Below are 23,662 nucleotides of genomic sequence, written 5' to 3' on the forward strand. Positions count from 1 at the left end.
GCATAAGAGGGATTGTCCGCCAACAGATGAACCGTCGATTAGCTTTATTACTTGAAGTCTTGTTGGTTGTTGGCATTCAAGTCCTCATGTACGATGCGAGTTCTTACTTAGTTCATCATAAAGTGTCCCGATAGGTGAATATGGGACAAGAGAAGAACCACGTAAAAACCTCATCCTGGAGTTAAGATCTCATTAACACTGAGCAATCTGTTAGTCAAAGTCGTAGTACATATGTCACTGTTGAGTTACAAAAGTGTGGAATCTGGCTGCATCACCCCGGAAAGAGTTACGTTACATGAATACACACACTCACACTATATCCCACCAATACTATAAATGCGAATTTGGATGTTTGTTAATCACGCAACATTGGCTGAACAGATTTGAATGAAATTTGGCGCACACATAGTACATTAGTAGCAATTCAAAAGGCAAAAGATTCTGGGCACCAACTCCAGTAGATGCAATCACCGTAGCTGTATTTACATCACCATACACATGACATATAGTGCAGTATGAATGACCCAACAGCTGTTTCGCAAGTCCACAATCCACTGAATTTCTGCCTCTGAAGAAGTGGGTTGTGGACTTGCGAAACGGCTGTTGGGACATTCATACTGCACTGTATGTCATGTGTATGGTGATGTAAATAAAGCTTCGGTGATTGCATCAAGTTGGTGCTCAGAATCTTTTTCCCTTTTGAATTGCTACTGCGTGTTTGGTTGGTCCGAAGGCATAGCTGCCACACCGCATACCCCCATTGCCACCGTGCAATCTTGTGCCGAACCTTACACCTCTGTTCACTACATTACACATAGTACATTACCTGGAATAACATACAGGCTACTTTTTATCCCCATAACCAAAAAGTGGGCGGAGACAAATACAAATTTCACTGGAAAATGTAAACTGCAGCCCTTCTTACACTGTTAATGGCAGGGTTCTCACACTTTGCCCAGATGGTCACTGGGTGACTGATTAATATTCAGAAAGGTGGGTGGAGCCTACAACAGCCAATCAAAATTCACCTATTGATTTTCAAGAGGAATATTTCATTGCTGCCATTCTTGCACTGTTAATGGCACAAGCCTCAAACCTGGTATAGTTGGTCATTGGGTCACTGGGGGTTCAAATTCAGAAAAGGGGGTGGAGCCACAGATTTGTTTCCTTTCAATGCAAATTATTGATGCCAAAAACCACAAATCTCACAAACTTGGTCATTGAGTGATTGAGTAATTGTGTGTTAGGGTTAGAAAACAGTGGGCGGAGCCAACACTAGCCAAATACATACCCGGGCAACACCGGGCCATCAGCTAGTGTGTGTGTGATAATAAAACTCATGCACTGTACCAGGTACTGCCGTATAGTATACCCAGGCAGTGAGTTGCTAAAGCATCTAATCATCATAATGTAAGGAATAAGGATTATAAATTACATGATATGCCGGGCAGCATGATGGCATAGGGGCTAGCACTCTCGCCTTGCAGCGTTGGGTCCCCGGTTCAAATCCCAGCCAGGGCACTATCTGTATGGAGTTTGTATGTTTTCCCCGTCTGTTTCCTCCGGGCACTCTGGTTTCCTCCTACATCCCAAAAACATACAGATTGGCCCTACATGATAGAGACAAATGACTATGGTAGGGATTAGATTGTGAGCTCCTCTGAGGGACAGTTAGTGACAAGGCAATATATTCTGTACTGCACTGCAGAAAATGTCAGCGCTATATAAATACTAAATAATAATAATAATAATATGAGCTGTCCTCTATCTAAACATACTGTATAAAATATGCTGCATTATACCGCATGTATTAGCAATGTGTTACATTATATCTAATCACACAGCAATAACGCACAACTTCCTGTCTGTATGTACGGTATCTCATTACATACATTCAGAACATTCAGAATGGTCACATGTTACTTAATCAGTCATGGCGATCAGACGCTTAGACCATTTAAGGATCAATAAGGTGATATATTGTCTCCATCTCCTATAAATGAACCCGCTGATGAGTGGGAAAGACACTAATCCCTCCATACGCATTAGTAATGTGATCGTACTGCATATTTAATCTATAGAGGTATGCACTGATGAGCTGCAGCAAGTCAGGACTCTGTATGCACCCGATAGAGGATGACTTGTGTCTGTACGCTATACATTAGTCCGCTCGCTACTCAGCTAAATACTCACCTAATGATGGATGGGGGAACCTCACAGCGACGCCTCCGGACGAATGAGGATCCCCGAACCATCCTCCTACCCTCGAGAACACGCGGACGCAAACAGGAAATCAAATAATCGCAGTACTTTGTGCAGGAGTTGTTTGGGATCCTAAAGATCTGATCCACCATGACGGTCATTATCGCCGCGCATCTCAAAGCGTCGTTCGCCTAATCGCCCGCCTGTACCCACGTCGTGAGATCACGGAAACGATTTCTCGCCGTAAAAAAAAAAAACCTTTACGGAAGAATCCCAGACAAGATCGCGAGATGGGTACAGGAGTAAAGATTTCAGGCTAGTTTTCTGATGCGTCAATAATAGATTCTCGCCATACCCTATAGATATGTCCAGTAAAGAGTTTTATGGATTTTTAGCAGCAAATTTTGTTGCCACATCTTGTAGAAAGATGAGTGAAGGGGCTTATTCACTTTACGATCAATCGGGATTGGGTGCCATTAGTGGTGCCATCCGACAATGAATTTCGGAACAATTCTTTTGGTCTGATCAGATTGCTTGTTTTTTTCCCCTCCGTTGGCGTCAATCCAATTAGACGGTTGATCGTTCAAAAAATTGGATCACTTATGGACACCTTAATATCGATCTGCATCAATAAGGGATACATTCTCTCAATGCCTGGTACACACGATGCAATTTCTCATCAGAGAGACGGGTCAAATCGATCATTTCTAATAGGTCCAATCTTATTTCCAATCGTCTTTCTGATCGATTTTGTATAGAAGTGATCAAAAAAAAAATCGATAAAAAAAATAAATAATAAAGAAATCAGATCCGACCTGTCAGAAATGATTGATTTCACCCGACTGATGGGAAATTGCATGGTGTGTACCAGGGATCACCTTGTAGAGATATGCAGGAAATAGATATAGAGGTTTGTATTGCTCTGTATAAACCAATAATGGGTGAACTGCCTGTGCGACCTACAGATATGTTCACCGAAGGGTTAAAGATATTTGTATCAGTGGCTGGTTGGTGTAATGGTTAAGGGCCCTGCCTCTGACACAGGAGACCTGAATTTGAATCTCGGCTCTGTCTGTTCAGTAAGCCAGCACCTATTCAGTAGGAGACCTTAGGCAAGACTCCCTAATGCTGCTACTGCCTATAGAGCGCGTCCTAGTGGCTGCAGCTCTGGCGCTTTGAGTCCGCCAGGAGAAAAGCACGATATAAATGTTATTTGTCCGTCTGTCTGTATCCCATGCGATGTATCCATGAAGAGTATATTGTCCCTGCAGCTTAAATATCTGTCCACTGAGGGGCTGTAATGATGCTTCTCAATCTGACTAGATCGCAAATGCACATGTTAGCTCCATACACTGCAGATCGGTCAGTGAAGGGTTACACAAGACTCGCACAACGCATACGGTAACAGCAAGGCACACATTGTCTCTGGGACTTCGTACAGACAGATGCTGTGAAAGGGTTAAACAGGATTGAATGGCAGGATGCGGATCAGCGGGAGGATACATTGTCTCCGCAACCTATCAATGCGTCTAGCCAAGGGTTAAACTTAAAGGGAACCTAAACTGAGACGGATATGGATTTTTCCATTTAAAATAATGCCAGTTGCCTGACTCTCCTGCTGATCCTCTGTCTCTAATACTTTCAGCCACAGCCCCTGAACAAGCATGCAGATCAGGTGCTCTGACTGAAGTCAGACTGGATTAGCTGCATGCTTGTTTCTGGTGTGTGATTCAGCCACTACTGCATCCAAAGAGATCAGCAGGACTGCCAGGCAACTGGTATTGTTTAAAAGGAAACATCCATATCCCTCTCAGTTTAGGTTCTCTTTAATCCTGGTACACACCATGCAATCCTCACTTCAGATCCTACTCGAGTGAGGGATTAGATCGATATTCAGATCTGGTATCAATCTGCCGTAGAAGAAAGCTAGCGTACACGCGTAATTTCATTCTGAAATTATTCAGATTTCTGATCATTTTTCCAATTTGATATCAATTGAAAAAAGGACAAACTTACAGAACAGTAGCCAGGATTTTGATATTTTCCAGCATGTCCAATCTGCTCTTGATCAAATTGATGTTGATCTTGGGATCGGTTGCTGGAAATCAGTAGGCGGTATACTTTTTTTTTGCCCAATTTGATCATTTTCTTGATTGGAACTAGGATTTGAAGTGAAAATTGCATGGTGTGTACTCAAATCTCATAGAGTTTATGATATGATGTATCATATGTCCGGTAAGGAGTTAAAGAGAAAATGTCTGTGCAGATTTTTTTGTCTGGTGAAGGGTTAAGGTGGTCATACACTGATAGATGTGCAGCAGATTCGACCATCAGATAGATTTCTGACAGATGCCTGTCAAGTCGCATCTGACAGGAATCTATCTGATGTGTGGCACACACTATGAACAGATTTCCAATAGATTTCAGAATGAAATCTATTGGAAATTGATCTAAATGGATTATTGGACCATTACATCCAATGCTACTCTAGCAGCATATCGACCTAGATTTTTTATCCTGTCAGATCAAATCGATCGGCTGATTTTATAGAATCGATAGATAATTTCTGGCATATCCAATTCACTTCTGATCATGAAAAGGATGCATTTGGTGCAGTACTGATCTCAAAATCATGCAGATCGGACATTCTTCCGACAGTCTTCTGTCTTTCTGTTTAGATCAGTAATTAATATAATTGTCTCCGTATCCAACCGATACGTCCATCGAGGGGTTAGAGACTTCTATATTTCTGCATAGATAACGGTAGCAGAGCTCAGTAAAGGGTTACAGAGCCTCCTATACCCCTGTATTCATCAATGACAGATGCATTGTGTCCGTACGCTATTGACTAGTCCACTAAAGGGTTACAGAAACTGCTGTCTTTATATATGGATCAGTAATGACTATATTGTCTCCGTACCCTACAGATACGTCCATTGAGGGGTTAGAGACTTCTATTTTTCCATATAGATCACTAAACGGATATACCATCTCTGTAGTTACGTCCAATAAAGGGTTACAAAGGGTTCTGTTTTTCCATATAGGTCAGTAATGCATATACTATCTCCATATCTTGTAGCCAAGTCCACTAAAAGATTACAGAGACTCCTATACCTCTGTATACATCAATAACAGACGCGTTGTGCCCGTACCCTATAGACAAGTCCACTAAAGGGTTACAGAGACTCCTATACCTCTGTATACATCAATAACAGACGCGTTGTGTCCGTACCCTATAGAAAAATCCACTAAAGGGTTACAGAGACTCCTATACCTCTGTATACATCAATAACAGGCGCATTGTGTCCGTACCCTATAGACAAGTCCACTAAAGGGTTACAGAGACTCCTATACCTCTGTATACATCAATAACAGACGCGTTGTGTCCGTACCCTATAGAAAAATCCACTAAAGGGTTACAGAGACTCCTATACCTCTGTATACATCAATAACAGACGCGTTGTGTCTGTATCCTATAGACAAGTCCACTAAAGGGTTACAGAGACTCCTATAACTCTGTATACCACAATAACAGGCGCATTGTGTCCGTACCCTATAGAAAAATCCACTAAAGGGTTACAGAGTGTTCTGTCTTTCCATGCGGATCAGTAATGTATATATTGTCTCCGTAACCTATAGATATAGTGAGAGAAGGCTCCTGTCCCCTGTACATCTCTGTTTTACTTTCGCCAGACTCCGACGCCTCCAGACAGACCAGCAAGAGGTTAAATTATTTGCGCTGCCTATAGATCTATCCGCAGAAGCCTCAGATCCCCCATACCTATGTCCTTACATGCTATAGACGGAGGCATAGAAGCCATACCAGGATCTGTACATCATTGTAGACCACTTAAGAAGCTCCACCAGATACAAGAACCTCAGAAGAACCCCCCATGGTAGCCCAACTCCTACCTGTCCGCCTCTGGCTGCTCCTGGGGGGCCACCTGCACCTCCTGCGCCGCCGTCTCCTCCTCCTTGCCCACCTTGTCCTCTGTGCTGGCTTTGGGGGTCTCCTGGCTGGTCTGCAGGCGCTCTATGATGTTCTGCTGGTGCCAGGACGCCGGTATGGAGCGATGCTGGTGGACAGGGGTTGGCCCTGGCACGGGTGCCAGGATGTTGTGGACGGGGCTATTGTTTTTCTTCAGTCCATTCCTGTCCCGCGAGTGGCTCTTGAGCCTGTTGTGGACCGGGGTGCCCCTGTGCTCATATCCTTCCTGCTGGAGGCATCCGCCGGACCCCGGGGAGCCCTGAGAAGGGTGGCTGAACCACCGCCAGCGTAGCCTGAGGATCTGCTTGACATCAAAGTCTTTCTTCCCAGACACGGACATGGTGGTGGTGGTGGTGGTGGAGAGGATGAGGAGGAAGAAGGTGGAGGAGGATGCAGCGAGGTTCCTCCAGCCCTGAGATGTGTTCAGCTACTGAGAGCAGCAGATTGTGGTGGCAGCTCTAGCATGCTGCCTGTCCCTCCAGCCCATGCTAATCTGCTAATACTGCTGCTGCTACTGCTGCCTCTGCTAACAGTGTAGGTGGGATCCGCACTGCCAGGGGATGAGGTCACACCTCGAACAAGTAAATCAGCTTAGCAGAGACAAAGTAGCTGCGAGACCCCCACCGGTGCTGATGCTGCTGGGTTGTGTGACGGAGGCGGTACCTTACCTACCCACACTCACTGCATCTCCTTAAAGGACAACTGAAGCGAGAGGGATATGGTGGCTGCCGTACTTATTTCCTTTTAAACAATGCACATTGCCTGGCTGTCCTGCTGATCCTCTGCCTCTAAAGGTGGATACACACATCAGATAAAAGGCAAGATCACAGACCAATGTTACCCCCTTCCATGTAGTATTAGAGCCATACTGTACACAGTCTATTCTATGGAGCTGAACTCCCCATCAGATAAAATCTTTGCAAGATGCTGCACACAAAGATGCTGTACACATGCAACAGATCAGTATCTGCAAAAGATCTGTTCCTGCCAAAGATCCGTTTCTGCAAATTGCATTCATAGTCTATATCTGTAGATCTCATACACACCTTGTTTAATAGACATTCATCTGCAGATCAGATCCACCAGGATGGATCTTCAGATCTGCAGATGATTGTCTGATCTGCAGATGAATGTCTGTTAAACAAGGTGTGTATGAGGATCTGCAAATATCATAGACTATGTGCTTGATTCACAAAGCGGTGATAACTCAGTTATCACGCCTAAAAGACTTTAGGCGTGATAACCTTTGCACTGCTGAGTTAGCACTGTTTTGAGCACTTTATCGCGCGCAAAGTCCCGCGCAAAGTTTTGCGCGCGCAACTCTGCACGCAACGCCCATAGGGTTTAATGGGCGCATCGCGCGCACTGCACCGTGCGCCGCGCGGTGCGCGCGCAAAGCTTTGCACGCGGGAATTTCGCGCGAGTTTCATTTTATCACGCCTAAACTGAGTTTAGGCGTGATAAAGGGCTTTTCACAGGCGTGCAAACACTTTGCACCGCTTTGTGAATCAGGCCCTATGAATGCAATTTGCTGGAACGGATCTTTTGCAGGAACCGATCTTTTGCATATAATGATCTTTTGTGTCTGTACAGCATCTGTGTGTGCAGCCCCTTGCAAAGATTTTATCTGATGGGGGAGTTCAGCTCCATAGAATAGACTGTGTAGGTATGGCTCTCATACTACATTGAAGGGGGTAAAAATTGGTCTGTGATCTTTCAAGGGACTCCGAGCAGTGCAGAAACTATGGCAAGATGCATATCATTTTAAAGCTCTCTTTCTCTTCTTTCCAATGATATATAAACCACCGCCCTACGCCTTTTAATTTTCGCTATATTCGCGAAATTCCCACGGCCGTGACTTCGATCGTGAAAATAGAGAAAACTAAAAAGGCGTAGGACAACGACTTAGGTGTCGCCAGAAAGAGGAGAAAGAGAGCTTTAAAATGATACCCATCTTTCCATAGTTACATTGTATTACACAGGGCGACTTTTTCTCAAAGTCAGCAGCTCCATTCAGCAGAAAAAGTCGTCCTGTGTAATACAAGTAACTATGGAAAGATGCATATCATTTTAAAGCTCTCTTTCTCCTCTTTCTGAGGACACCTAAACCGCGGCCCTACGCCTTTTAGTTTTCTCTATTTTTATATATTTTTATATATCATTGGAAAGAGGAGAAAGAGAGCTTTAAAATGATATGCATCTTCCCATAGTTTCTGCACTGCTCGGAGTCCCTTTCATTTTCCAAAGACTTTTATCTGATGTGTGTTCCTAGCTTAATACTTTTAGATATAGTCCTTGAACAAGCATGATGTTTGACATTTACTCTAGATTGTAACTCGCAAGGGCAGGGACTTCCTCCTATTGTTTCCTATTTTGCTGTAATTTGCCATATTAATGTGTACCAATTTTAGTGATAACTCAAACTGCACATTAACTATGCATGTATTTGTATTTTTGAATGTCATGTCTGTACAGCGTCTTGAACTTCTCACGTATATACGTTCCCTAATATTTGTTTTATATTATGTACAGCGCTACGGAAGATGTTGGCACTATATAAATAAAACAATTAATAATTTATGTCAGATAAGACAAGATTAGCTGCATGCTTGTTTCTGGTGTGATTCAGACACTACTGCAGCCAAATAGATCAGCAGGGCTGCCAGGAAATTGGCATTGTTTATAAGGAAATCAATATTGCAGCCGACATATTTTTCTCACTTCAGTTGCCCTTTAAGATGTCCATACATAATTCCATTTTCCATCCAGCAATTTAAGGTCGCTGAAGTGAGTGGGATATGGAGGCTATTTGTTTTCTTTTAAACAATACCAGTTGCCTGGCAGTCCTGAATCAGTAGTGTCTGAATCACACACCTGAAACAAGCGTGCAAATAATTTTGTCAAGAACATCTGCATGCTCATTCAGGGTTTAAAAGGCAACTGAAGTGAGAGGTATATGGAGGCTGCCATATTGATTTACCCTACCAGTTGCCTTGCAGCCCTGCTAATCTTTGGCTGCAGTAGCGTCTGAATAGCACCAGAAACAAACAAGCAGCTAATCTTGTCAGATATGACAATAATGGCAGAAACACCTGAACTGCTTTATGCTTGTTCAGGGGCTATGGCTAATAGTATTAGAGGCAGAGGATCAACAGGACAGCCAGGCAACTGGTATTGCTTAAAAGGAAATAAATATGGCAGCCCGCATATCCCTCTTGCTTCAGTTATCCTTTAAAATTTAGGCAGGGTTCGCACTCGTGGGAAACGCATGTTTTTTGTTGCAACGCACAAACACACTCTAAAAACACACATAACGTATCGCTATGGGGCAAATGCACTTGGGGGTTTCTTTTGATATATTTAAAGAAACATACGTTTTTCATAAAAAAAAAAAACGTAACAAAAACATTTGTACAAAAAAAAAATAAACAATGTGGGGGCGATCAGACCCCACCAACAGAGAGCTCTGTCGGTGGGGAGAAAAGGTGTGTGCTGTGTTGTGCGGCCCTGCAGCTTAGCCTTAAAGGATACCCGAGGTGACATGTGACATGATGAGATAGACATGTGTATGTACAGTGCCTAGCACACTAATAACTAGGCTGTGTTCCTTTTTTTTTTTTTCTCTGCCTGAAAGAGTTAAATATCAGGTATGTACGTGGCTGACTCAGTCCTGACTCAGACAGGAAGTGACTACAGTGTGACCCTCACTGATCAGAAACTCTTCTTTTTATCTCTTTCTTGCTCTCAGAAGCCATTTTCTGCTAGGAAAGTGTCTTATAGGGCTGGTGCACACTGAGCAGCTTTTTCAGCGTTTCTGCAGCCGCTTACGGCTGCGGATCCGCTTGGTCAATGTATCTCAATGGGGTGGTGCACACCAGAGCGGGAGGCGTTTTGCAGAAACGAATCCTCCCAGGGTGAGGCATTTTTTGGATTTCGGGTGCGTTTCTGCCTCAATGTTAAGTATAGGAAAAACGCAAACCGCTCTGAAAAACGCCTGTTCAGAGCGGTTTTGCCAGCGTTTTTGTTACAAACCTGTTCAGTAACAGCTTTACTGTAACAATATATGAAATATACTACACCAAAACCGCAAAACGCTAGCTGAAACGCGACAGAAAAAGAAGAAAAAGCGTTTCAAAATCTGCTAGCATTTTGCGGATCTGCTAGCGGGTTTTGGTGTGCACCAGGCCATAGTTGGGATTTCTTATCAGTGAGGGTCACATTGTAGTCACTTCCTGTCAGAACTGAGTCAGCCACTTACATACCTGATATTTAACTCTTTCAGGCAGAGATATAAAAAAAGAAACACAGCCTAGTTATTTGTGTGCTAGGCACTGTACATACACATGTCTATCTCATCATGTCACCTCGGGTATCTTTTAGCTGCAGTGGCTTTTTTTTTTTCCTACAAAAAATGGCCTGGTCACTAGGGGAGGTTTAGCACTGCAGTCCTCAAAAGGTTAAATATGCATCGAAAACACATTCAAATGCATTTAAAAATGCAGTGGCAGAAAACCTTCTAAAAAACCTCTGTCTAAAAGTATTAAAAGTATTTCCACATGGGGAAATAGAAAAAAAAACAAAAAACATTGTACTGATCTCTATCTATGATTTTTTTTTTTTAGCACAGTTTTAGACAAATGATCCACAACAATTGTCATGGGTTTTAAATGACCGTCAAAACGGATGACATTGGAAGATAATTGTTCATAGTCCGCAGTGTGTACAGAGCTATGTATGATTATTTAACGATGCGTTCGTAAAGTCTACAGTGCTTGTCGCATGTTCTGCATCATTTCACAATCAGATCGTTTACCGTATCGCCTGTCTAAAGACAGCCGAGTTCCGTACCGAGGTCAGGAGCTCCTTTCATTGGCTCCACCCACCTGATCACTGCGAGTCAATCACAGCGATCAGGAATTGAGAAATTAAAAAAAAAAATGTCAGCTTCTATATTCTTCTCACTTCAGTTGTCCTTTTAATAAACACGGAAGCTTCCAAACCCCTATCACTTCAGGTCCCCTTTAAGGCTAGGTGCACACCTAGCAGAACCGCCAGCGATGCACAGCGTTTTATGCACCAATGTTACTCAGTGGGCCGCATGGGTATGCGTTTGTAAAATCGCTAGTTTTGTTGCATATTATACATGAACGCATCAAAACCGCACATAATGAAAGTCCATGGAAACGCAATGTATTATAGGCGGGTTTTTTTTTGTAAATACAGATTTCTGATGTATTTCCGCTTCCTGTTGTCTTCCTAGTGATTTGCATAAGTGTAAATATAAAAATCCATACAAAACGCATATGTGTTTTAAATATGCGAACCCTGAATTAGAACGCACACAAAACGATTGAAAAACGCATCTGCGTTAAAAAAACGCAAACGCACCAAAAACGTACACAACATTAACATAAAACATAGCCTTTCACATTATGGACTTGATTTACAAAAGCGTGATAACTGCTGCTATCATGGTAGTTAGCATGCAATCTGCCGTGCGCAAAGGTTTGCGAGCATAAAGGATTACGCTGCGTGATAAACAAAGGTTTGCGCGTGGGAAACGCGCATGTGATCGCGCGCAAACCTTAATTTACACATGAACGTAATGCTTTACGCACACAAGCCTTTGCGCGCGGCAGATTTGCGCGATAACTGCCGTGATAGCAGTAATCACGCTTCAGTGCATCAAGCCCTATGTTATGTGTGCACTCAGCCTCAGGCCTGATGCACGCCGAGCGGTTTTTGCAGCGATCATCAAACCGCTTCCGCCAGTGAAAACGCTCGGCTAATGTATTTCTATGGGACGGTGCACACCAGCAGTTTGAAGTTTTTAGCAAACCGCAAACGTGCCTCCTGCTGCACATTTGCGGTTTTCTGAAGCGTTTCGTCCTCAATGTAAAGTATAGGAAAAACGCAAACAGCTCTGAAAAACGCTAGATCAGAGCGGTTTTCCAGGTGTTTTTGTTACAGAAGCTGTTCAGTAACAGCTTTTACTGTAACAGTATTTGTAATCTGCTACACAAAAACGCTCCCAAAACCACTCGGCATGTTTAGAAAACGACTCTACACATGCCTAGAATTGTTCTGAAATCTGGCCAAAAACCTCTAGCGTTTTGAGGATCTGCTAGCGGTTTTGGTGTGCACTGGGCCTCAGTGATAAACACTATGGCGATCAAAAAACAGTGTGGTTGGATTGATACTAAATTGACTAGTGGTCCACACACTACAAGGGACTCCCTGACAATTCTTCTTTACCAATCGATTGAACATGTCTCTCTGTTGTACCGCCGTTTATTGCACTGAAGCCAGAATTCAATTTTTTGTCAATCAAAATAATTCTGTAATTATAAAATGTAATTCTCCGATGATTTCCTTACCCCCTTGCCGTTCCAATTCTGGCGGCAAGGTCGCAGCGCAGCACTTTTTTTTTTTAAATCATGTAGCCTGTAGCGAGCCCAGGGCTCGCTACATGAAAGCAGCTGACAAGCGGCATCCCCCCTATCCCTTTGGCGATCAGAGTAAGCAGGAAATCCCGTTCAGAACAGGATTTCCTGCTGGGTTTCCCCGGTCGCCATGGCGACCAGGCGGGATGACGTCACCGACGTCATGGACGTCGGGACGTCAGAGGGAATCCCAATCCACCCCTCAGCGCTGCCTGGCACTGATTGGCCAGGCTGCGCAAGGGGTCTGGAGGGGGGGCGGCGCGGCGCAGCGGGTAGCGGCGGTGATCGGAAACTGCACGCAACTAGCAAAGTGCTAGCTGCGTGCAGTAAAAAAAAAATTTTGAAAATTGAAATCCTTCTGCGCAGGTTACCCCGAGCTGAGCTCGGGATAACCGGCAAGAAGGTTAATAATGTATATGCTTGATTTTCCTTTCAATGGACTCTATTCACTAAAGCCTTTTTTGCTTGCTCAGCAAGTAGTTACCAGGCAGCAGTGAGCAGTTACCAGGCAGCATTGAGCAGTTGCTAGGCAGCAGCAAGCAGTTGTGAGGGTTTGAGAGGCATTTCACTGCCTATCAACCGTCCATGGAAAAGAGGCCTAAGCATTACCGCATTCAGTAATGCTGAAAACAGCCGATTTTACTGATCACCTTGCCAAATGCCAATTCACTAAAGCTGAGTACACACGTACGATAACGATCGTTCAAAAACGAACGATAACGACAATTGGACCGATAATCGTGCGCTCCAAATTTTCCAACGATCGTTTTTTGGGACGATAACGACCGTTATCGTTCAATCCGTCCGATCCAACCCGGCGGATTTTTTCGAAAGATAATCGTTCAATCGTTGCAGTGTGTACAAAGATCGTCCGATAACGCATGTTCTTATTGCCTGTCATAACGTCACTTCCGTTTGCGCACGCATTTTTTAATCGTTCGTCGCTCAGTACTTTATACTTATATCGTTCACGTGTGTACACAATCGTTCATTACGAACGATCTTTTCCGTCTAATTTGAATATCGTGTAAACGTCACGAATCGTTCGTAACGAACGATCTTTATCGGACGTGTATACGAACCTTAAGCCTATCACCGCACAGAAAATGAAAGTTACTAGTGAGGTAAACTGCCAACTTGTATGATAAATGCCTCAGGAAATATCAAGAAATTGCAATTCAAAAAGATTTACGCATTCGATAAATCGGGCAAAAGTGTTCAATATTTTTCTCCAGCTCTTCTTATCAGCCGATAACTTGCTCTTTCCATGCTGCCTCTGTGCGGTGGATTTGACAGACAAAGCCAATAGGGAGAGCCACACAGCCCTGCTTCTCAAGCTGATTTGAGGTGATAGGGTATTGGGTGGGTATTCACTCCCACAGAGCAGAGGAAGGTGACATTTTGGGGGGCTTTTCCATGTAGTATGAGAGCTATACTCTACACAGTTTATTCTATTGAGCCGAATTCCCCATCAAATACAAATCTTTGCAAGATGCTGAGCACAAAGATGCTGTACACATGTAACAGATCAGTATCTGCAAAAGATCTGTTCCTGCAAAATGCATTCATAGTCTATGATATCTGCAGATCTCATACACACCTTGTATAACAGACATTCATCTGCTCAGATACACCAGGATGGATCTTTAGATCTGCAGATGATTGTCTGATCTGCAGATGAATGTCAGTTAAACCAGGTGTGTATGATGATCTGCAGATCTCATAGACTATGAATGCATTTTGCAGGAACGGATATTTTGCAGGAACAGATCTTTTGCAGATACTGATCTTTTGTGTCTGTACAGCATCTGTGTGTGCAGCATCTTGCAAAGATTTCTGTCTGATGGGGAGTGCAGCTCCATAGAATAGACTGTGTAGGTGTGGCTCTCATACTACATGGAAGGGGGTAAGATTTCTGTCTGATGGGGAGATCAGCTCCATAGAATAGACTGTGAAGGTATGGCTCTCATACTACATGGAATGGGGTAAAATTGGTCTGTGATCTTTCATTTTCCAAAGACTTTTACCTCAAGCGTGTATGTAGCCTAAAGGCTCATACACACATCAGACCATAGTCTTTGGGAAATTAATGCAAATTCTTTGGAGTTTATGCAAATTTAAGTAAACATTTATGCATATATTTGCATAAAAATTGCAAACATTTGCATAAACTCAGAAGTATTTGCTTCTCTTTCATTATCCCTACTTGAGAATAGACTCATTAGAATCCTGCCATATCTTTGATTGCTGCTTTTTCAAGCTACATACATTTGCAGTAAATTTGCATTGACCATCCCTAATGCCTGGTACACACCATGCAATTTCCTGTCAGATTGACAGCCAAACCAATAATTTCCGACAGGTCCCATCTGATTTCCAATCGTTTTTGTATAGAAGTGAGTAGAAAATTGATCAGAATAATGATTGAAAATGAGATCGGACCTTCTGGATATTATTGATTTGACCGTCAGTCTGACGGAAAATTGCATTGTGTGTACCAGGCATAATTGGCTTTCCCCTAACAATTTCTAAAGCCACATCCAATTTTAATTGGCCAATGTTACCACCTCCATGTAGTATGAGGGTAAACCAATGGGGCTCTATTCACAAAGCATTACCGCATTCAGTAACGCTGAAAACAGCTGATTTTACCGATCACCTTCCCAAATTACAATTCACTAAACCCATCACTGCACAGAAAATCACTGTTCCCGACTAGTGAGGTCAATTACCGACTTGTGCGGTAATTACTTCAGGAAATGTCAAGAAATATCCATTCACAAAGATTTCCATATTTAATTACCGGCCAAAAGCGTTCTGTAGTTTTCTCCATCTCACAGCAGCTGATAACTGTCTCTCCCCATACTGGGCTCTATTCATAAAACCTTACCGCAAGTTTTCCGCTCAAAACAACGGATTTTCCCGTCCATTTAGCAAAGTGGGCATTCATAAAAGCTGTTCCCGCATGAAAATCTACAATCCCCCAGCAGAGCGAGAAATTTCCGCCCTCTCAAGTGTTTTTCTAGATTTATCTAGAAAAAAGTAACAAAATGGCCATTCATGAAGTTTAGAGGAAACGGTATGTGGACGGGAAATACCGCTTCCTCTGATTTTGCGGATTACATACAAGTGAATGGGACAGACCTCCCAGAGAGAGCAGTGCACGGAGGGACTCTGCCGGCTGAAGTGTTTCCGCATGCCTTCCGACAGCTTAATATGTGGTTATATCAATTGCGCTCCTCTCTCAACACCCCCCTCTCTATATAAACGGGCTTGCTGCAACTCAAAATTGATGCCACATGTACACCTTGATAATTAAAACAATGTTTCTGGAGTGCGCTACCCCCTCCCACTGTCCACAAATACAAACAGTTCTGTTTAGTGCGTCCTTCACTGTCCACTTTCTGGTGCTCCAGGGGATTCTCCCGTTGTTGGCGCAATTCATATACAGAAAAAAAGGAACAAAAAACGAGACATCATAGTGCGATCCGTTTAAATTAGAAACATATGGGGACCTTCACCCTATGGGGTCCGACTGTGTATCTTCTATATTAGGGGTCACCTCTATATGTGTGACTAACGGCCAACAGGTGGCACGCTCACCTTGCTGCAAGGCTGCCCAGCCCTACAGACAGCAACTGCGCTTAAGGGGTCAAACCAACTTCTTTTTCCACCGATCAATGGTAAGTCCAATCTCAAACAAAGCAGTGAGACAATATCATAGTGCAATCAAGCTTCCACAAAATCTCCATACATCAGATCAAAAGCACCTATAAATCTCCTGCTCACCCTTTCCTGCTGCTGTCCACACTCACAGACAGCTGTCCACGCTTTGGGTGTGCAGTGTTAGCCTCAATGCTCTGAATTACAATCCACTTCCACAGTGTGATAGCAGGATACGAGGCCTGACAGGCATATATCTATAAACTAAAAAGACTCCCAATAGTGTAAAATCCACGGTTTATTCCATAAAACTGAAGAGTAATACTCACAAACATCAATGTAAAAAGCACTTTGTATGATTAAAACACCCAGAGGACGTCTCCTCCTGCTGCTGGTCACTTCCCTTCCAGGCTCCGCCCTACGCGTTACGTCATACGACTCATCAGGGGCTATTGGTTGGGAAGTGACCCAGCAGTCTCTTATATTCCCATATCTCATTTGCATACACATCTCATAAAACCTCATAACCCACCTATCCTTGCTCAATTCTTACTTGTATGGGATCCGCTCTCCATACCTTCCATTAAGCGTAATTCTTGTGTTCATATATACCTAGTTCTGCCCTGTTAGAAGTCTCTCCCTTAGACTACCATCCTCCGCACCAACCCAAAACTACATTACCCACAATACCCAAAATCTCGCTGTCTCGCGAGACCTTGGCCCCAATGTGCTCTGCGGAGGGACTGCACTTGCCACAATCTCTGCGTCCCGCACTCCCGCGAGACCTCGGCCGCCATATTACACATCCAAAGGCCTGTTTATCCAAACTACATTACCCATACTCCCCCATCCTCGCGAGATTCTGACACTACTATCAGCCGGATTGCGATTATCCCAATGCGCACAATACGGCTATACCCAGTCTAAATCACGATCTCTCCGTTGGACCACCCCTCATATTCAAATCCTCACCACCCATTACACATACTTCCACCCACCCTCATGTACTCTATACATGCCCATATCCCACTACTATTATTATCCCCCAAATTGTTACAATAATCACATATCCATAAGTAATCACCCCCAAGTGTAAATACTATTTACAACCTCTCTAAAGCAACCATATAGCTCAAAACACCAATACCAGTGTGCATATATGCATATTCCAGTAAAAATGTCCCACCATTATATAAACTAACTGTTAAACTTCCTCTATACGGTCTAAACTAACTGACCTTAAAGTGAACCTCAGTCAAACATTGTAAACTGTTCTGTTTTTATTAATCACTCCCAACTACAACCAGTGCACCCATTTACCCATGCTCTGGAATATGCCACAAATTATGCATATTCTATCTATCAATGTGAATGATTCCGTGTATATATTCTTAATGCCTATAAATCTATACTTTGGTGTGTACTCATATTGTAAACCAGGCCCCAAAAGTCATGAACCAACCTATCTGTTCTAATCATCAGAGATGAAACAATTTAGGTCCATCTCCACGTTTAGACCGTTCGGTGTCATTGTCTTCATCTCGAATATCCACTTTGTCTCCAATTTTGAGATTTCCCTTGTCTTGTGACACCCTCTCCAGTTACCTGACAGTTTTTCAATTGCGCAGAACTTCATATGACTCGGATCTTTCTGATGACACAGCTTAAAATGTTTTGAAACGTTGTGCCCTTCAAATCCACGTTCAATGTTGTATACATGTTCAGATATCCGTTTCCTCAAAAGTCTAGTTGTCCTCCCAATATATTGGTATCCACATGCGCACCATAGTAGGTACACCACATGTGTGGAGTTACAAGTGATACAATCCCTCATTTTATATGATCGGCCCGTCACTTCTGACATGTACTCATATTTTCTTTCTGAGCGGGTTATTTCGCATGGTCCACACTTCCTACACGGGAAGAACCCTTTCCTGCCCAACATGTCCCCTTTTCTCCGTTGGGGACCATCCACAAAAGAGGGTACCAAAATACTTTGTAAATTCCGGGCCTTTCTGTATATAAACTTAGGTTGGGGTGGTAAGTGCTGTCCTAATATATGATCGCTTTTAAGTATATTCCAGTGTCTTCGGATGATGCTCTCAATCTCCCTATACTGGCTATTATAATCCAGGAGTATGGCAAATTCCTGGTTATGTTCCACCCCATCTTCCTTATCCCTCAATAACAACTCCCTATCCATTTTTTCCACCTTACTGAATTCTTCCCACAACATGCTCCTATCATATCCCTTTTCCTCAAATCTTTGGATCAGGATTCCACTCTGCTCCCTGAAGTCCTCCTCATTAGTACAGTTCCTCTTTATCCGGCAGAACTGTCCTTTCGGAATGTTTTTTAACCATTTTTCATGATGGCAGCTATTCCTCGGAATGTATCCATTCCTGTCTGTTTTCTTGAAGAATGTTTTGGTCATAATTCTCTTCCCTACTTTTTTCAATTCCAGATCCAGAAAATTTATCCCAGTATCACTGCTTGTTGCTGAAAGTACAATCCCCAAATTGTTCTGATTGAGCCAATCGATATATTCATCTATGCTCATCTCTCCATTCTTCCACACTATTAATAGGTCGTCAATATAACGCCACCATTGTTGTACCTGTGTACTTTTTCCGTCTCCGATGACCTGCCTTTCCCATTTATCTATGAAAATATTGGCAAGACTGGGGGCATACTTCGCCCCCATTGCACATCCCACCTTTTATCTATAATACTCCCCTGCATACCAAAAATAGTTGTGCTTTAATGTATACACCAATAGTTGTATTAAGAAATCGATTTGTTGGAAGTTCAATTTCCCCTCCTGCACCAAACTCTCCCTCACTGCCTCCACTCCTTCTTCATGTGGGATTATGGTGTACAGGGAAGATACATCTGCTGTAACCAACAGGCACTTTTCATCCACTTCACTTTCCCTTAATATTTGTAGCATTTGTTTCGTATCTCTAATTAGATGTGGTAGTTTTACAACTATTGGCTGCAGGTATGTATCTATATACTCTCCTATGCGTTGATTCAGGCCGCCTATTCGCCTTCCGACAGCTTACCGCCAGCTTTCAGCGGGAGATCTCCGCACTTGCATCGCAGCTGGCAATATTTTTTTGAATGACCACCCAGAAGTGTAAAATACCGCTGCGGTATTTTCCCTCCAGGAGTTTTTTCGCCACAACTTTTTTATGAATAGAGCTCACTGTCTCGGTGGATTTGACAGACAGCCTTTGGGAAAAAACCAGGCAGCCAATAGGGAGAGCCACATAACCTGCTTCTCACACTGATTTGATGCGATGGGGTATCGGGTGGGTCTTTCACTGCATCAAATCAGAGGAAGCTGCCAATTCTGCTGGTATCCCTGCATCCCTTTAGATGTGCATATTTGTATTGTAGCATACAGAAGAGATCCCCCTGGTGGCTGCAGCACATCTAAAGGGATGACAGGCTGCATTGGACAGAACATTGAGTCACTCACACAGCTCCCTGCCTGCTGCCCTGCTTAGAAGGCTGTTAAGTATCCTTCTACAGTGTTACTGCATGATGCATTGAAATCTATTAGTAGCTATAAGGCCTTTCCACTGTTGAGCCGTGTGCTCAGCAAGCAGTTACCAGGCAGCAGTGAGCAGTTGAGAGAGTTTGAGAGGAATTTCACTGCCTATCAACAGTTCATGGAAAGGAGGCCTAAGAGATCATTGGTTCCCCAATTATTGATTGCTGCTAAAAGTTTGATTCCAGTTAAGTGGAGATGTCGGGATCCTCCAACCCTTAGGCTCGGCTCACATTAGCGTTCGCTGTCCGGATTCGCCGGGCCGGATCCGGACCGTATACTGTACAAACGGAACGGACGTTCGGCATAGAAATGCAAAGTCTATGCGCCCGTACACACACGTCCGTTCCATACGGACCGCAGCCGGACTCCGGACACTTTTCCAACATGCTCTATTTTTTAGGTCCGGATCATCCGGCTGACGCACCCGGACCGGAGCCTGACTGCACCGTCCGGCAATAGAAACCAATGGGAAACGGAAAGCACACAACACACTGGCTATAAAAACAGGACGTTCTACCCCACTTCCTATGCGTTCTCTATGGTACTGGTGGCCATTTTGGATGGGGACACATGGGCCCAGCATTGTACATAGAGGGGTTCAAACACCTGAACCGCAGACAGCAAGTGGTAGAGGGTATGTTGACTACAAGTGTTGTTTTGGGGGGCTTGTGGCTTTTCAGATGTGTTTTGTTTGATTGTGATGTATTCCACTTTTATATAGTGTGTTAGTGTGTTATAGTGTGTATCTCTTTAAAAAAACGGACCCGGATCGCAGCCGTATTCATACCTGATGAAAAACTTATGCAAACGGACCGGATCCGGATAGGAACCGTACGGGACCGGACATCCGGTCCGTTTTTTCCAAAAAAAACGCAAGTGTGAACCTTAGGCCTCCTTTCCACGGACTGTTTTTATTATTATTATTATTTAGTATTTATATAGCGCCAACATATTACGCAGCGCTGTACAGTGTATATATATATATTGCCTTGTCACTAACTGTCCCTCAAAGGAGCTCACACTCTAATCCCTACCATTGCCATATGTCTATATTATGTAGTGTAAGTACTGTAGTCTAGGGCCAATTTTAGGGGGAGCCAATTAACTTATCCGTATATTTTTGGAATGTAGGAGGAAACCGGAGTGCCCAGAGGAAACCCACACAGACACAGAGAGAACATACAAACTCTTTGCAGATAGTGCCCTGGCTGGGATTCGAACCAGGGACCCAGCGCTGCAAGGCGAGAGAGCTAACCACTACGCCACCGTGCTGCCACACTGTTGAGCTGTGTGCTCCGCAATCAGTTACCAGGCAGCAGTGAGCAGTTACCAGGCAGCAGTGAGCAGTTGTGAGAGTTTGAGAGACATTTCACTGCCTATAAACAGTTCGTGGAAAGGAGGCCTTAAGGATTGGGTAAGAAAAGTTAATGTATTGAAGGACGCGGAGAATAAGGTTGCTCCTCAGCAGGATAGACTGGAGATGTTTAACGATAAATGGGATAGATGGTTTGTGTTTCAAAACTTGTCAGAGTATGAAATTATGATGGGGGGTGTAGGGGAGGAGTCCCTTCTGGGAAAAAACTTGGAGTTGTGATTTTCGTAATGGTAGGGCGGGATAATCTGATTTTACCAATCATCTTGCCAAATGCCAATTCACTAAACCTATTACCGCAGTGATAAGTAAAATTACCAACCAGTGAGGTCAATTACCATTACCAACTTGTGCGGTAAGTACCTCGGAAAATGTCAAGAAATTGCAATTCACAAAGATGAAAGCATTCGGTAAATCAAGCAAAAGTGTTTGGTATCTACCTCCAGCTCTGAGTGACCAGCCGGTAACTGACACTCTCCATGCGCTAACATTAACTGATGTAGCAGACAGCCAATAGGGAGAGCCACACAGCCCTGCTTCTCACCACAATTGGTCCAATACTCTGAAGGGCGGGTCTTCAGCATGCAGAGCAGGAGAAGACCTTTTAAAAGGCTTTTCTGTATCCCTTTAGATGTGAATCTGTATGCTGGTATACAGAAGAGCTGCCCCTGGTGGCTGCAGCACTAAAGGGATGCTGGGGAGGCACTGGACAGAAAAACCCAACTCATACACACAGCTTCCTGCACTACCTCCTGAGTCTTGCACAGCTGGTAAGTGAGACTTTAAGGCCCCGTTCACACTGCACGCGTTTCCAGCCGCGTTTTGGAAACGCGTGCAGGTGGCCGACACGCACGACATCAGACATTGCATAGAGTGCAATGTCTGATGTTCACACTGCATGCGTTCCGGACCTGTGCGGTCCGGGAACGCATGCTGCACGCATTTTTTGTAAAAACGCATGGCTGTCCCATTCACTTTTCAGTGATGGGATCAGCCACGCAACTCATACGAACGCGGATGGCGTGCGTTCGTACGCGTTGCGGTCCGCATGCGTTGCGGTCTGCGTTCTGCAGTCTGAACGGGGCCTTACCAAGCAGGGCTTAGTGAATTGAAACATGTTTGCTCAGTATATTACCAAACTTCTACTGCATGCGGGAAAACCATAGTGAATTTGGAAAAAAAAAGTATAAAATACCGAATGATGTATTTTACCAACCTAAATTATTTTACTGAAGTCAAGTGAGGCCAATGGCTAATCATTCATAAAAGCATGTTTGGTAAAAAAAAAAAATCTGGTCGGGAAAATACTGCATTCGGTGTTTTAGACTTTTGTGTGCTATTAATTCATAAACGTTTTCACAGCTGCAATAGAAATGTGGTGTTTTACCAAAGCCCAGCTGTCAGTAAACATTGTTACATTCCTGTACTCCGCGCAGAGACAGCGTTACAATAAAAGCGGCATCCCCAACTTCCCTTTAGATGTGCATGTTTTGTTATACTGCCTCTGCTTGCCCTGAATCTGCTCTGTATGGCCCAGTGCACACCAAAAACCTCTAGCAGATCTGCAAAACGCTAGAGGTTTTTGAAGCCGATTTGCAGAGCGATTCTAGGCATGTTTTGGCCCCATTCACACTTGCAAAACGCTAGCGCTTTTGCTAGCATTTTGCACTTGCGTTGTTTGTCGATTAACGCTAAAAAAAAATCGCCATTCACACTTGCCGATTTTTCCACGACCTCGATTAGCGCTTCTATAGCACTAAATGCGATCGCCGGGAAATCGCCTGAAAATGGTGCAGGATACAATTTTTGGGGGGGCGATTTGCATTAATCGACGGCGATTAACGCAAATCGCCCAAGTGGGCCATAAGGTATTATGGCACTAGTGCTTTAAAAAGTGCCAGCGCTTGAGCGTTTTGCCGAAATCGCCGGCACAACGCTCTAGTGTGAATGGGGATTTAGAGAAATTTTTCTAAACATGCCTAGCATTATTTGGAGCGTTTTTGTGTAGCAGATGTCATATATTGTTACTGAACAGCTTCTGTAACAAAAACGCCTGGAAAACCGCTCTGATCTAGCGTTTTTCAGAGCGGTTTTCCACTTTCCTATACTTTACATTGAGGCAGAAACGCCTCAGATATCTAAAAAATGCTGCAGCCCGGGAGTTTGCGTTTGTGGAAAAAACGAACCGCTCTGGCGTGCACCAGCCCATTGAAATACATTAGGCAAGCGCTTTTCAAGCCGCTAGCATTTTTAAAAACGCTCATCAACCGCTCTGGTGTGCACCAGCTCTATGGGCTGGTGCATACCAGAGCGGTTCTGGAGCGTTTTTTTTAAACGCTTTCAGGGGGAAACCGCTTGGCTAATGAAAGTGAATGGACTGCTGCACACCAGAGCGGGTCATTTTTTTTCCACGCAAACTCAAGGGCTGCAGCATT

The 23,662-nt window shown here is 43.7% G+C and overlaps 1 protein-coding gene across 2 annotated transcripts in view; it reads right to left on the minus strand.

Annotated features, from left to right (window-relative positions):
- KLHL4 (kelch like family member 4) overlaps positions 1-6,635 on the minus strand; it is a 223,128-nt gene extending 216,493 nt beyond the window's left edge. For both annotated transcript variants that reach the window (XM_068250007.1, XM_068250008.1), the window contains exon 1: positions 6,115-6,635. In XM_068250007.1, the coding sequence (XP_068106108.1) occupies positions 6,115-6,530 (416 nt within the window). In that variant the 5' untranslated portion in view covers positions 6,531-6,635. The remainder of the gene's footprint in view (positions 1-6,114) is intronic.
- Between the last annotated feature and the right edge of the window lie 17,027 nt (positions 6,636-23,662).

The sequence above is a fragment of the Hyperolius riggenbachi genome, chromosome 8 (genome assembly GCF_040937935.1).
Source record: "Hyperolius riggenbachi isolate aHypRig1 chromosome 8, aHypRig1.pri, whole genome shotgun sequence".
Classification (NCBI taxonomy): domain Eukaryota; kingdom Metazoa; phylum Chordata; class Amphibia; order Anura; family Hyperoliidae; genus Hyperolius; species Hyperolius riggenbachi.